At 36.8% G+C, this 16,222-nt stretch overlaps 1 protein-coding gene across 5 annotated transcripts in view; it reads right to left on the minus strand.

Moving 5' to 3' along the window:
* The window catches only part of LOC120634862 (irregular chiasm C-roughest protein-like), a 105,763-nt gene that overhangs the window by 44,225 nt on the left and 45,316 nt on the right, over positions 1-16,222 (minus strand). For 4 of the 5 annotated variants that reach the window (XM_039905700.1, XM_039905698.1, XM_039905702.1 and 1 more), the window contains exon 2: positions 2,651-2,907. In XM_039905700.1, coding sequence (XP_039761634.1) covers positions 2,651-2,830 — 180 coding nt within the window. In that variant the 5' untranslated portion in view covers positions 2,831-2,907. Of the gene's footprint in view, positions 1-2,650; positions 2,908-14,910; positions 15,027-16,222 lie in introns of those variants that run through there. The other variant, XM_039905699.1, reaches the window with a different exon arrangement.

The following is a 16,222-nucleotide window of genomic DNA, read 5'->3' on the forward strand; positions in this document are numbered from 1 at the left end:
AAATTTTGATAGTTGTTCAATAAAGTTCATAACTTGTACCCCACGTTAATTAATATCAGTGTTTATAAACTAAACCGGCCAGCAAGGTCGCTGAATTTATTAATAAAACGGAATTCGTAGATCATAATTTGTAACAGCTATCTAGATCCCGGCGTCTCATACATATTCATGCTAAATACTGAATGTTTATCAGATAACCTGGACGTGCCATTATTTATGGTTCACCTAACTAATACTTTACGACGCTTTTTTTACAAGGCGACGCGAAATCGCTTCCCACAAAACTTATGGTAATTTCAAATTAATCATCATCGTACCAACCTCAGCTTATTTAAATCCCACTTCTGAACACAGATTTTCTCTTTTGTAGGCACAAGGGGTTTAAGGGAGTGCATGTCAAGCCTGGTTTTTATCAAAGGTTTTAAACTATGATTGTCGGGGTTTATCAACATTCTTAAATATAGTTCAACGGGTACATACCACGATAATATTTTTGGATTTGTCGATATTTCGACTCAGTTGCATGGATCGTGGTCACGGCGGGACTCAACCACCACGGATCGTGACCAATGCAACTGGGTCGAAATATCGACAAATCCAAAAATACTATCGTGGTATTTACTAGTTATTATCTCTCGGAATGGGATTTTTTTAGGCTTTAATCGTCTACCACGGCCGAATACGCATCTACGTATCGGAATATGAATCATGAGGAGACCTGCACGGTTAAAAGTTCTCCAGGATATTCTCAAAGACGTGTTAAGAGTTCCTATCCATTCTTAGGCAGCATGGTAGACAACAGTGGCGTGCACTGGGATTCTTCCCAGTGTATGCATACAGCAGGAAAAATGCATAAAATGGCAAAAATCCTCCTCCTAGACGAGCTATATTTCAATTTGAGGGTATGCAGTGCTTCTGTGCATGTATGAAGTGCACGCCACTGGTAGACAATCCTATGGCCTTAATCCTTCTCATTCTTACCCATACCCTGTAGTGAGCTGGTAAAATGTCGATAAAGCCGATGTTGATGAACTAGGTGTTTTGAGTGTAATGGAGATGGATTAAGCAAAAATAGGTTAATGACCCCTGACCCACATCAATTGGACCCATACAACGTAGCTGATAAACGCACTCATTAAAAATAACATAAAACTTAACTTTTATAACGACACTTTCGAGTTTATGTCTGGGCACATGGAATAATGCAACGATTGCGGAACCAGAGTTAACGAAACGAGTTTATGTGCGCAGTTGGGTTCTATATTGAAAAAGTTGAGTGACATACAGATACACTTTGGCATTCATAATAGTAAGTAGACACATAAACATTGACAATGAGCATTGTCAGATACCCAACACTATTATTAAATCTAAAAAGTTCTCTACAGTCCAAAAAATATGTTATTTTTGATAAAATTTCTGAGTAAATGATTTTTCGCTGAACACAAACACGATTCAGTAAAATATTCTCGAGAGAACAAAAGTCTAAGTTCCTCTAATAACAAAATATTATTATAGGAAGATGTAGCACCTACTTAGCAATTAACTAACATTTTTAGGATAAACTAAAAAGTATCTAAGTCTGTTATTACTGATCATATTGGCTGTTTCATTTTATTTAAACAACTAAAATTTGCAAGTAGCTGCTACGTATAACTTTAGGCCGCGTATTTGTTCCACGTTTTGAAACGTGTTTGTGTTACGGTTTTTAAAACCAGCACATACGAAAGACGGCAGGGCGTTGTAACTAGTGATGAGAATATACAGATCTCAATGTTTTGAGATCGATTCAAGAAATACCCTTTCGTGCCTTGAGATCGATATTTAAAAATTTGAATCTGGAATGAAACTTATAGGCAAAGAAAATGCTCTGCACCACCGTACTCGATGTGCTCTGGCCCTTTTAATTATATTTTAACAATTATTCATTGTAAAGTCAACATATCCTGAGGATGCTACGGTTTCGGAGCGAAACGTGCCTAAAGGATAGATTGCCGAAGATCTGTTTGGTGTGGAGTATAACGATGGAGGAAATTATAAATTACACCATACAGATTCTCCTGCTTTTCGCGGAGTATAGCAAATTAAGCCTAATTTTCATAATGAACATGAAATTCCGCAAAAGACGTTACTTTTGGACTTGAAAAATTAATAATCAAGAAAGAAAACTATACTGACAGGTTTTTTTTATAATTTGACATTTCTTTATAAAATAAATGCCAAGTAAGACATTACGAAATTAACTTTACTGTCTCTTACTTTCCACACAATATTAATGACTTTTTATGACGCATGTTGTGATTCTTCCCGTTTAAATTCCAAATTAGAATAAAAGAAAATACTTAATACGAACGACGCATACGCTTTAATAAAAAAAGATTTGCCGTCATGGGACGCCTGGTAGATCTGAAAAATCAATTTTGAAAGACTTACAGATAAAAATAAAATATTGAGTAAAATTAATAAAAAATATAAGTTTTGGTACAATATTACCTAAGAGTTAAATTAAAGTAGCTTGGAAATTTGAGGTAGTTTACGGCGTTATCCAGTGTAACAAAAAAATGGCACTTCGGTTTATTTTTAATAGATGGCGCCCTTAAGTAGTACGAAGATCCAGGGTGCGGTATTATATTGAAATAAATCAACAAACCTGATCTTGCGGCTCCATCGCGAACCTCTGTTCCTGGTAACCATGACAACCGACAAACAAGATGTCCGCCAGCAGGATCCAAATGCACGCATCCGGCCATCGTTTCCTGCGCGTTACCGTTCTATTTTTGAATTCGGAATCATCCCCGGGTGAGCGCAGTCTCAGTAAATCCGTTGCCATATTGGCTCATATGTGAGTCTCATGGTGCGTCGTTTTATACATTTGTAGGTTCTTTCTCATGTATCGATTGGCATTATCTGTAAAGAAGAAAAGGTCTTTTATAATACAACCACTGATAAACTATAAACTAAAAATAAATTTCGCATTTGATTGTACCAATTTCTGTACAATAATTTTATGCTTCTATACAGCGAATATTATCAAATACATAGTATTCAAATAATTCAGCTCTGTAATATATTACAATATTATATATTTGTTTCTAATATAGATTTGTAATTGCCATATTATTATGTCTTTTCAATTATTAGATATATTACCCGCGGTGAATTAGACAGAACCAATAGGAGCTTATGTTAACCTCCGACTTTTCCGTCAACTATCTCTTTTCTGAAAATCAGGGCGATAGTTTTTTTGTTAGGACATGAATGTAGGACAAATTGTCGTGTAAAAATACGAAAGTTTCTGTAATTAAAAATTACAGAAACTTTCGTATTTTTAAATATATCATGTTTTTTTTAAGGATGAAAAGTAACATATCCTAGTTACAGTCTTTTCAACTAACTCTGTACCAAAAATCAAGCCCTGGATGCTTAGTTAGAACGAGAAGAAAGTCAAACTAAAAAAACACACTCGCATTTATCATAGGTAATTAGGATTGAGCTACTAATAAACTTATTGGAGTCTAATTTTTATTCTCGGGACACTTTATTTTGCTTAGATAAAATGTTCACAATACATAATTGAATTATCAAATTAAGCTTAATTTTGATAATATATCATGGATTTCCGCAAAGTAACGCCTGCTTCTATACAATACATAATTGAATGTTAAGTTAAAATTTCAAGCTTGATTATCAAGTTGGTAATCCATTAATTAGTTAATTGGTTACGCACGTAACCTCTAATTGGTAAACTATCAAACAGCCGTAACCAATTAATGGGTGTTTCAATAAAGTATTGATTTTAAATGTCAAAATATTTGTCAGAATCGTTTTCTACCAGCGTATCAGATTCCTCTTTTTGGATATGAATCATACTTTTTATTGCAAACCGATTTTAAAAGTCCTGTTAGATTAAGGTCACACTACCAAACGAAATAAACTTTCATTTTCTTTATAGGAATTTTTGAAAGAGCTTGTAATCTATCATTATTATATTTACGATATCTTTAATTCACATTCATGTTTATTTTTTTACATTATCGATAGACCAGCGGTTTACGACAATTATGTTTGCTAAAAAGTCACTCTTGCCTTGAAGGAGCTCAAGTTGGAAACAGTTGCCGGGAGGGCGTTCCACATCTCAGCGGTACGTATCAGTAACGGTAATAGCGCAGTCTAAAAAAAAAACACCCCTCGAACCCTCGTAGCTTTAGTTTATAAGTAAACGAATATGGTTATCACCATCATCTCACTACCGTGTACTTATGTAATGTACGCATCAAAAGTGCCATCAATGGGCCTACATGAATAAAGATATTTTTGTCTTTGACTTTGACTTTGACTTTAAGCATTGCCATCTATTTGCAATACGCTGAAACCGTACTATCACTAGATGGCGCTTTTTCGATTCCATACAAATCGTATTCAACTTCACGCGATCGAATAAGTAAATGAAACTAGAAAATCTCACACATGGCACTCCGAGCGTGTTGATTGAATATCAACCACATAAAGGAACTCGTTTAAATACTACCCTTTAGAAAATATGTTATGCCTGGGCGGTGATAACTGCAAACTAATTGCGTAACAATGAAAGGGTAATGTTTCCATTAACAAATTGAGTTTATCTGAAGTCCATTATCTACGCTTTATGAATAGCACACAATAACGTGTCGCGCACATGCCTCAGCCATGTGCTTCTATTGTGCTCAGGACGTACTTCCACTAGATGTGGCGCATTAATTGACAGTTTGACATTCATTTAAATGGAATTAATTTTGCAGCAACGACTCCTTTTGTCAAAATTATAGTCATCACCACCAGTGGCGTGCATAGATATGCACTAGCAGGTATGCAGATAATACAAAATGGAGAAAATCTCCAGTACGAGTTATAAAAACTTAACGGTAGGCTTTTCATATCTCTTAAAATGCCTACCCCTATATTTTTTTTAACTCGTACGGGAGATTTTCTTAATTTTTTATCCTCTTCATACCCTGTGCAAGCCACTGATCATTCAACGTAAAGAAATCCCTGGTTAACACCTGGGGTCTTCAATATAACAGGATTTTTAACAAAGACTCATTTTAATACTCATCATCGTTATAAAACCTTTATTGGCCCACTACAGGGTACCGGCCACCTCTGATGATGAGAGATGTCCACAATTGCAGATTTGATTTTATAGATTTTGAAACGCGTCGCCAGAAGCCGGGAGTTACTGCTTATCATTAAAAAGCGTAAAGTCAAATATCTGGGCCACGTTTTGAGACATGAGCGTTACCAACTACTCCAGCTCATAATGATGGGCAAAGTAGAGGGCAAACAACATGTTGGAAGGAGGAAGAAGTCATGGCTGCGCAACATCCGTGAATGGACCAATATTGTAAGCGTGGAAACATTGTTTCGCTTGGCGCAAGACCGCGAGAAGTTCGCTAAGCTGACGGCCAACCTCCAGTAGTGGAGAGGCACAAAAAGAGAGAGAGAGATTTTGAAAGTTTCTGGAAAATTCTCACGCAATCATGTTTCCTGAATTTCCATAAATACAATAAAACAAAGCACCGTGCCTAAAACATTACTTTAAAGCTAATTTTCAAAATCTTTGGACTAGTTTACCAATAGGGTTCCCCGAGATTATATTATTTGAAATGAAGAATTAGCTATAGAATGTAACCAAACAAATAATTAAACCTTTCTATTGATATTTTCATAAATTTCTGTAAACTCCATTTATTTTAGATTTCAAAAACAAAAAAAAAAGTAGAATGTCGCATCCAGCAACTCTATTGTAACGCATCTCTCACCATGTGTTTTTTTAATATTATTTTAACGCCTCCGCTTTTTTTAATTTGTGTACTTAAGTTAATTATCGCGGTCTGTGGGCAACATGGCAGACGGTTTCCCATGATCTTATGGTTTATTTTTGTGTTTAAAACCGCTCTTTACCGTGAACTCAGGATGGGGTTAACCTCAGAGAAACGAATACTAGAAATACGATATACACCGCGTACCGGGGAACCGTTATATGCCCAGAGGGTCATGTTGTCACCAGCTCATCGCAATATTTCGCAAATAAATAAGTATAACAACATAAGTGTTGCGCAAATCGAATTTTCGTGTCTTTAAGTTAAAACCAAGTAATAAAAGTACTTTGAATTTATTGTCATTCTCTCGGAATTCTCTCGGAACTCCGGAATCGAGAACGCTACTAGTAAATCGCTTGGCAGCGCGTCTTCCTCGCTGTTTGTAAACACGACTAATGCTAAGAACATAACGAGATCAGAGAAAATTTATAATTCCCGTATTGCCAATGCAGAGTCTGGGTCCCAGGAGCTCTTACTTCTCCCACAGCCCTCAATATAGCGCCAGGAAGGTCGACAAATTCCCTGGATGCTGGACTGACAATTTCGCACCAAAACTCGAAGACATTGACGTGAAAATGCAAAACCGATTTTTTAATGAATCCTTTCTAATATTATTATGGCAAAGGTGTTTTGTTTGTTCATTTATTACTATATAAGTTTTATTGTTTTGTTTAACTAAGCAGTAAATCAACTTGATTTTAGTTTTCTGAGTCAAAGGCCGTGGGTTCGATTCCCACAACTCAAAAATGTTTGTGTGATGAACATTCTACTTTTTAGTGACTGGGTGTTTATATGTATATTAAAATGAATTATTTATATTATTCATAATAATATTCATCAGTCAACTCAGTAGCCATAACACAAGTTACGCTTTCTTTGGGGCTAGATTGCGATGTTTGTATTGTCATAGTACATTTATATATTTAGAGTTAGTTGAAAGGATAGAGAGTATACAGGCTACAGTATCATATAAATATTGATACTGATTAGGTAGGTGTGTGTTCAAAACGCATTTTTCATCGAAGCGATCAGCATAAGTGGGGCGCAGATCTGCAACCCGATACTTTTTGCGATAGGCGACCACACAAAATGTCGCACAAATGTTAATTTTGTGGGCGTCTATAAACTGCAGTGATCTATGCGTTAATTAGTATGTTTCGATAATATTGCGCGCGATCCCATGATATTTACAATTATTTAATGACAATAATTTAATTGAAATTTTAGTTTAATTAACTAATCCGGTTCGGTTGATAATTATTTGTTGATTTTGGGATAGCTATTAATTGTAAGGAATTAATTGGATATCGTATTATTTGATGTTTTGTCACAATAATTAATTTACTGGTTTTATTCATAACACTATTAGAATTTAATTTTGTTTTCTTGTTTAGTTATATAAGTTCATCAATAGACTGTGTTTCCTGCCACGTATAATTTGAGTACCTTCAAGGCTATAGTGAATAGGCTTCTTCTAGGCAAGCAACCTAGACCTCATCATTGCTTTCTATCGGGCATGATTGTCGTCAAGCGCTGGCCTATTGTTAATAAAAATAAAAAAAAAAACACTTTAAAAGTCCACTACTGGGTCTAAGGTATTCCCCAATGGGAGCCTGTGTCTATAAAATAAAAAAAAAGCAATCTGTTGAGTTACTTGCCCGTTTAGAATCCCTTCTTGGTAGAATATACCTTTCGAACCGGGGGTAGAGTCACTACAAACAGACTGACTAGACGTTTCAAAAGTGCTTATAAGTGTCCATTCACACAGACCGGCTGGGACCGGAGAGCAGATTTTGGTAGCGATTAAAATAGAATGTTGGATAGTTGAAATAAGGTTTTATTTTTACATATCACCTCTTTGTTATTAAGAATGCCAGAGAGCAAACCTTACGCGGTTAGTGTGAAAAAATAAAAGAGCCGGCTACGAATGATTTCTGATGACGAGCTCTTCCGCTCTCGAGAAGCCGAGCAGCTCCGTTTGCGTACTCTTTCGCGCTCCAGCCGGTCTATGTGAAACAAAGCTTGGTCGCTCCGGCCAGTTCCAAACGTACGCGCGCCGGAGGTCTGTATGAAAAGAAGAGTACCGTCGGATTCTGTCCGCGCCGGTCTGTTTGAACTAAGTTGTGATATTGAATTTGAATTTTTTGAATCACTACATTTTGACGTACGACTGGCGCAGTGAGCAGCGAACCTGCTTTCTGAGTCGTGGCCGTGGGTTCGATTCCCACAACTGGAAAATGTTTGTGTGATGAACATGAATGTTTTTCCGTGTCTGCGTGTTTATCTGTATATTAAATGTAATTCTATGTATTATATTCTAGAAATATTTTCAACAGCTATCTTAGTACCCATAAAAAAAGCTACGCTTACTTTGGGGCTAGGTGGCAATGTGTGTAATGTCGTAGTATATTTATTTATTTATTATTATTATTTATTGGGCAGACAGGTTTTTGATTCCAGCAGAACGGACAGCAGCGTCCTCTTAGCTGCTTCATCCATCAACTGCGATCAACCCATCTGCCCAGCGTCGTGATTACAAACATACCCTCCGTTGGAAGAGGCATTTGGTCCAGCAGTAGTAGAGCAGTAGCTTGTAGGCTATCGATGATGTCAAAGTCAAAGTCAAAGTCAAAAATATTTTTGTTCAAGAAGGTGGCATATTTGATGGGTACATTACATGAAAAGTACGTGGTGGTGAGATGATTGCGATAAACATACTCATGATGATGTTTTATGATAACCATGTGTTTCCCTATTAAAAGATTGTATAAATGTATGTAACACATTTCTTTTGCTCTATATACAACAGTCATAATAACTGGAGCGAGTTATTCCTTTGATATTAGCATTTTAATAAAAATCTACTGTATTTTTGATAAAATATATTCTGATATTTCATTCCACTCATAATGTTATAAATAATTCGCTAACGTCGATGCTCTCGCTTCAACCATATTGAATTGATGATTTTAAATTCATATCCGCAGAGACTAGCATAAATATTTTTACTCAGATCCGTTCAGGAATACGGTAGCATACGGTCTATCCCACAGACTATATTTTGTCTCTTTATACGGAGCACATGTATAATAGAGACTAATATTATCAATGAAAAACGAATTAAAAAACAATGATTTACTTTTTTCTATTTTATTTTAAATCAAAAAGTCACACCTTATGCGCGACCAAAATACATGTTAAAAAAAAATTATTTTGACTTTTTGGGTTTTGCTGAAAAATAATTTTCAGTACAAGAGTAAGTATTATCACTAACTTGTGATAATAAAAACCCATATAACTGCATTGGAGCGGTGTGGTTAGTCTATGCTCTAAAACTCTATGCTATCAGAGATGAGGATTGTCCCCAGCAAGGACGCAGGCTGGGGAAGTACTTTGTTAAAAGATTTCCGAAAACCGAACCGAATTTTATTATTGTAACGTTTTCAAAAGATATATTACTCAACACATCTTTAGGTACTATTGTGAAATATAAAAATAGTGAGTACGTACATTTAACAGTGTGTAAAGTTATATCCAGAAAAAATATCACTTAAAATATGATTCTTTCATCTCGTAAAAAAACTGCTTCGATATCGGAAAACCCGCGACAACACACATTTTTAATTTAACAACAACAATTTTTTTAATTTAAGTCTCATAATATTTTAAATCATTTATTCATTCTCTTCTATTCTCTTCTCGAGCGGGTAAAGATCATTATCTACACCCATGTACACCCAACAATAGAATATCATCATCGTAAATAAAAGCTGTATTTGACAGTTTGACAGTTCAAAAATAGGAGTGCTCCGATCGTCACCAAACTTTACAGGATTACTCGCCAGGTCAATCCGGAGATTCCCTGAAAGTTTCATTGAAATCGGTCCAGCGGTTTCGGAGCCTATACGGAACATACCCACACACTTTCTCTTTTATACGAGTATATATAGAAGATCAAGATCTGAATTGGTCCAACCAATAATCGAGCTTTGAACTAACTATCATCATAAAAGCAACAAAGACTTTGGTATAATATCTATAAGGTCTATTTTTTGTTAGCTAGTTCAAAGGTCAATACACCCTTTAAGCCGGAACAGAACAATGCTGATTAGCGGCAAACATCAGCATGGCTGTAGTACTTCCCCGAAGAGCAGAGCTCTTCACAAAATCTCTACTACTGTTAATAAATTAAATAGTTCAAACAGACTAAAAAAACACGCTTGTATAAAAAACTAAACTAATATTTTAGTTTAGTTCATCTATAAAAGCGTTTTTTTTTAGTTTTTCCTGATCTGTTATTTTTATTAGAGCAAAATTAATCGGTAACCCTTTCACCGTCAAAGAGATCATGAGAGATCAAAGTTTCACTTGGCGACCTGGGCGGCCTGCTAAGCTTCTGGAGTGAGCTCGGCTGGCTGGAGTGACCCAGCGGGGAGCCGCACCAGTGGCACTACGTACAACGGAAGGTTCCGGCCGACCAAGTACGGAGACAAGCCCAGAGGAAGAAGAAGAAGAAGAAGAGAGATCAAAGAGAGAAGTTAAAGATAATGGTTGGAAATTAAAATGAACATCATACCTGCCTTAGTGACTATATCTGAAAATTATATAAATTAATAAAAATCCTATTTTACAAATAACAAAATGGTACTAATTAGTATATTGTCATCGGTCCTCGATATATCTTTAAAGTTTGATAGAAATCAGACCGTTAGAGGAGGGTCAAAATCTAGTCCAAAGGAGTCGGTTACAAACATACCAACAAAGCTAATAAAAATCTTATTTTTTATATTGAAAATTGGAATAATCTTCTTAAATTAGTGTATTGTCATCGGTCCTCGATATGTGTACAAAGTTTGAACGAAATCTGACCGTTTAAAGTGGGTCGAAATAGGGTCCAAAGAAGTCGATTACAAACATACAAACATACAATTGAAGCTAATATAAAGCGTGTAAAAAACGTGGCGGGTGTACCCTTTAAAAACCCTTTGTCTTACGAGGGTGGTGGGCTGTGCTAAGCAGTGGGACTTTAGTAGGCTGATTAAGATGCACTCCAGATTATATTTCTTTCCAGATTTATATAGTACTAGCTGTTGCCCGCGACTCGTCGGCGTTTGTTTTTTTTAAAAGTATTAGTTGTAGTAAAAAACAATCGGGTGCAGTTTTTAAGTAGATAGTGAACCATTCCAATTAAGTTTTGTTTAGGTGTCCTTAATTTTCTTAATCTCACGATGATATAAAATAATTTTTCTAAAACGTAGCCTAAGATAGTCCTTATTACATCAGTTACCAATTAAAAAAGTCCCGTCGAATTCGGTCCAGCCATTTCAGAGATTAGCCGGAACAAACAGACATACAGACAGACAAAATTTGTAAAAAAAATCATATACATTTAGTAAAAAACGGTTATTTCAATTTTACAAACAGACACAACAATTTTATTATATGTATAGATTAAAGCAAAATCACACACGAAATTCTAAATTAACCTGTAACTCTAAAAGGATTTTTGAGAAATAGGAAAAACATTTCTTCTCCTAATGACTAAGATATTCACGCCGTGCATTAGAGTCAGTTAGTTATTGAGTTCAACGATCTTATAAATATAGAAGAGAATGGGAAACAAAATTAAAACGAAACGAGAAATGCCGGGAGACTATTCTCTAAGTCGGCCCGTAATGTGTTCAAAGTATTTAAAAGAAAAAGCAATTAACTAATATCCTGAATGAATAAAGTTTGTTGTTGTTTGCTGACCTTACGGCGCAGTGGTGTACTTTGTATAGTCTTAAAACTCTGAGGTCCCAGGATCTCAGGAGGTAGTTTTGAAATTTATAATTTCTGATTTTTTTTTTGGTCTGATATGTAGAGAGACTTCGATCGACGTGTTACAACCCCTTCTTTTTTAATAATTACTTCCACGTATTTAGATTCAACCACAGGCTTGGTCATCATGTTATAATGCTTGAAGATATTAGTCACTCTTTGGAAAGACTACTATACAGATTTGACTGAAATTTAAAGTGGAGATAGATAATACCCCGGATCAACATATAGGCATAGAAATAAGAACATACAGAATCCTCATTCAGTCGTTATTGTGTCCAAAAAACGCCCCGAGCAGATTTGACTGAAATTTAAAACGGAACTTCGTCATCATTGCCTTAAATCCATCCTAATATTATAAATGCGAAAGTGTATTAGTTTGTCTGTTTGTTTGTTTGCTACCTATGTTGTCAGTTCAAAAAGTATCATACGTATTTATAAATTACTTATATAATATTAGCTACCATTGTCGGTGAAATCATTTTTTGGAGAAATAATGCGTGGAAGATAGCTTGATGCTCTAGAGACAGACAGATTTTTCCAAACAAACAGTGCACGTGGGATTAAAAAAAAACTAAAATATTTAAGCGGAACCGGCTGTCAAATTAATTTCAGCAGTTATCTAAAAAAGTAAAGCCTTTACGAAACACCAATAAAGGATATGTGTGTAATAAATCGGCATATTTTAAATATGTAATAAATCGTTGCAAAAATATTTCGTTGCATAAATATTTAACTTATCAGAGCTTTGTGGGGCTTAAAAGCTGAGCCTGTCCATAAATTGCAACTCGGTTTAAAAATTATAATATTCTTAGTAACAATAAATCCTGCAACAAACAATAAATTCCGTATACGTTCATGATTTAAAGTTGTTTTACGATAAACCCTCGACCAAAGACTTTGGGTATATTATGCAAAAAAATACTCAGTACCAGCCCGGAAGTGAGAAAATTGCGTTGTCAACTTAGCGAACCTGCATTAATACTAAGAAAGTTCAAACTCTATCCATTAGAGATCGTCAGCCTGAGAGCGCCTCATGTGAAGCCGAACCTCGGCTCAGGCGACGTTTGGAGTGAAAGGGTTACGGAAGGTGATTAGTCCGCACGCTTCCGAGAAGCTGTGCGAGCCCACGTCCGGATGACGTTAGAAGTCGGGGACCTCGTCTTCGCCGGCGAAGACGCTGTGCAGAGGTTGATTGTGTGTTCTGATAGGGAGCATTGTCAGTAGGAATCTGATCGTCAGAGTCGTGAAGGATATGTTTAGGCATCTTGAGAGTAGCGCTATGGTTGGGTGAGTAAAAGAAGCCGCAACAATCAGAGGGTCGGGATGTCGGATAGACCATTAGAGACGAGGTCTGTGCAGCCGTGGGATATTATAAAAATGTTTTGAAAGAGTGCGCAAGTAAAATATAATAAACGTCTCCACATTACCGAACTAGATGGCGCCACCAAAATCCTGCATCGCGCTAGCGAAGTGTTCACAAAAATTTACTATATATACAACTTCCAAAGATGAAATTTACCCCCCCAATGTCGTCGAGCCCTGGGGCTCTTCTCATGGCGAGCTTTCGCGCTCGCCCCACTCCCCCAGTGACGCCGTAGCAACCCCTCAGGTGGTTATCGGCAAGTGTCCTTCCGAAAAATGAATGAATGTTCGGACTTCGGTCCCCGAGCACGATCACCCGCTCGCAGGAAGATCTTCCTATTGTTACGGTCGTATGTATGGATATTAGTCACTCTTTGCAAAAACTACTAAACAGATTTTGCTGAAATTTGAAATGGAGATGGATAATACCCCAGATCAACATATAGGCACAGAAATAAGAACGTACAGAATCCTCATTCAGCCATTGTTGTGTCCAAAAAACAGAGAAAACGCCCCGAGCACGTCTCACTGCATAGCCGCGGAATGTTGCTAGCTCACAAACTTATTCCATTTTCATGATGCTATAGTAAACGTTTAGAATATTTGAGGTAAAATAATTACTGTCAACTGCTAAATGAATGAAGTTACTAGCCGCCTGTTTGAGAAACACTACTAAAGTAGAGTGGTTTTTGATGTTTTGATCAGTATTAGTTGTATACACGACTTCTGTATGTTCTTAATTCTTTTTACATAGGTTACTTTTTACCCCGGGTACATGCATGGTTCCCGCACAATTTGTGAATAACTGGATTTCAGGTCGATGAGTTATAACGTGTTATTCCTCAAGATTTGATATATGCTGGCTACACTACACGTAATTTTATTAATGATTGTACGTGCACAGACTTGTTCATAGCGGAGACAATCGCGTTGTGTTGATGTTATAATATTGTGCAAGACGCATGCGTATAAAGTTCTGAGTTCCTCAAGAAGAATCTGACGTAAAATATTGGCAAAAATCGATATTAAAATAAATAGAGATTTTATTTTAATTTCGTCGGCGAATTAATTATTCGGTCAATTATTTTGGCGTAACTTTAACCGTTTACGCATCGGACGCTCTGAAAAGGAATATTTTTTCCCGTTCTTGCAACATTTTTCATTTATAATCCGCTTTTATTAGTTGTAGGCTGTAGCGTTATATTATTCGACCTATAGCTGCCGTAGTTAAATGGACAATCCAGCGCAAAAAAACAATTCGAATCAGTAGTTCCTGAGATTAGTGCGTTCAACCAAAGAAACTGTTCTGCTTTATAATATTTAAAAAAAGTGGTTTAGATAGATACAAAGCTTAACAGAAAAGATGGATTTAGAGGTTAGACCCACCAAGCCGTTGGAAACGCGTGTTGAGCTTTAACGTTTATTAACCAAAACCCTGGATCTCGTAATTAATAATCAGACATACTATCCACTGAATAATAAGGCAAAGATTACATAAGTTTTAATGGTTTTACAAGTACTTAACCGGAATCACATAAAAATAGTAACCTTAAAAGACTAGTTTGTTTTTCACAGCTATGAAGAGACGAATATGGGGTTCAAATTCACCACGTTACTTTGCGGTTTTGCGAGTGTATGCATACAGATTACATCAGAATTTCTCATTATATATAACTACAGATTATAGAGCAAATGTGTTATATTCGCCTGGCAACAATAAGGTATTCATGTCAAATCATGCCCCAAAAACTAAAATAAAAACCAACTGAAATAGAATAATAACCCAACAAAAACGTTTATCTTCCTACGTAGGTACAAGTGTAAATAAAATGCAATAAAGAACTACGTAAATTAACGAGCAACTCACCGTATTCTGTGATCGTTCGTAAAAAAATGTCAGCATACAGATTTAATACACACTTTCGATCATATTTTTTAACAAAAGACTCGACGAACCTTTGGGACACGGCGAGCCGGCCTCGCGGCGTGACTAACCCGACTGGCGGTACATTTAGATTATTCTGTAGCGTATTATTTTTAGAATACGCCCCCTGAATGTAAGTTCGTTTTCAGCAATGGCTCCATCGCACCACGTGGACCGTTTCCGCTGTAAGGGTGGACTAAGTGATCTCGCGACGTAGTTAAAAATAATCATGTGTCGAACATGTACGCAATATAACCCAAGTGACATATACACGGAAAACTCCATACATACTCTATTCATACTCGTCCAAAATCCCTTAGTGCCGGAAGACTAAAATCTTCGAACAGTGCGTGTTGCCAGTGACGACTTACGGATCTGACACGTGGTCGCTAACTATGGGCCTCATAAGAAAGCTTAGAGACACTCAGAGGGTGATGGGGAGAGCTATGCTAGGAGTATCTCTAGTATCTCTACGTAATCAGATCAGAAATGAGGAGATCCGTAGGAGAACTAGAGCTACCGATATAGCAAGGCGAGTCGCGAAGTGGCAATGGGCAGGGCACATTCGCTGTTAGATATGGATCGTCTTCATCACGTCAACCAATGGAAGTCCACTGCTGGACATTGGTATTTTGTAGAGAGTTACAAATAACCAGCGGTTTCCTGTGACTCATTTTATGTAATCTATATATCTCATATGAGTTTACCAACAATGCGTTTCTCGATGCGAGGTCACCATCCGAGCTCCTTTGGGTCCATCGGTTCTCCAAGCTGTGTTCCGGTTCTTCTACGGATCTCCTCATTCCTGATTTGATCAAATATCGATATGAATAACTTTCATCCCTGGAGCAAAAACGACGGCTGTCTGTCTTTTGCATCGTAGCGCCCGAACGGGTAAACGAAATTAAAGACTCTCTAGACTAGACTAGAAGACTCACGAATGCTCACGATGTTGAACGTCGAAGATTTACACTCCTAAATTTTATGTAATCTGAAAATGTTGGATAAGATTGGTTATTAATAGTAGTTCTAGGTGTGGATGTGGGTGTAGCTAAAGGTGTGGTTGTGGGTGTGGCAGTGGGAGTGGCTGTCGGAGTGGGTCTTTGTATGGCTCTGAGTGTAGCTCTGAGTGTGGCGGTGGATGTGATTGTGAAAGTGGCTGTGGGTGTGGTTGTGGAAGTGGCATTGGGTGTTGGTTGAACTCCCACTCCCGCTGCCACCCCAACTAAAACACTCGCACCTACAACGCACCTAA

The sequence above is a fragment of the Pararge aegeria genome, chromosome 25 (genome assembly GCF_905163445.1).
Source record: "Pararge aegeria chromosome 25, ilParAegt1.1, whole genome shotgun sequence".
In the NCBI taxonomy this organism is placed as follows: domain Eukaryota; kingdom Metazoa; phylum Arthropoda; class Insecta; order Lepidoptera; family Nymphalidae; genus Pararge; species Pararge aegeria.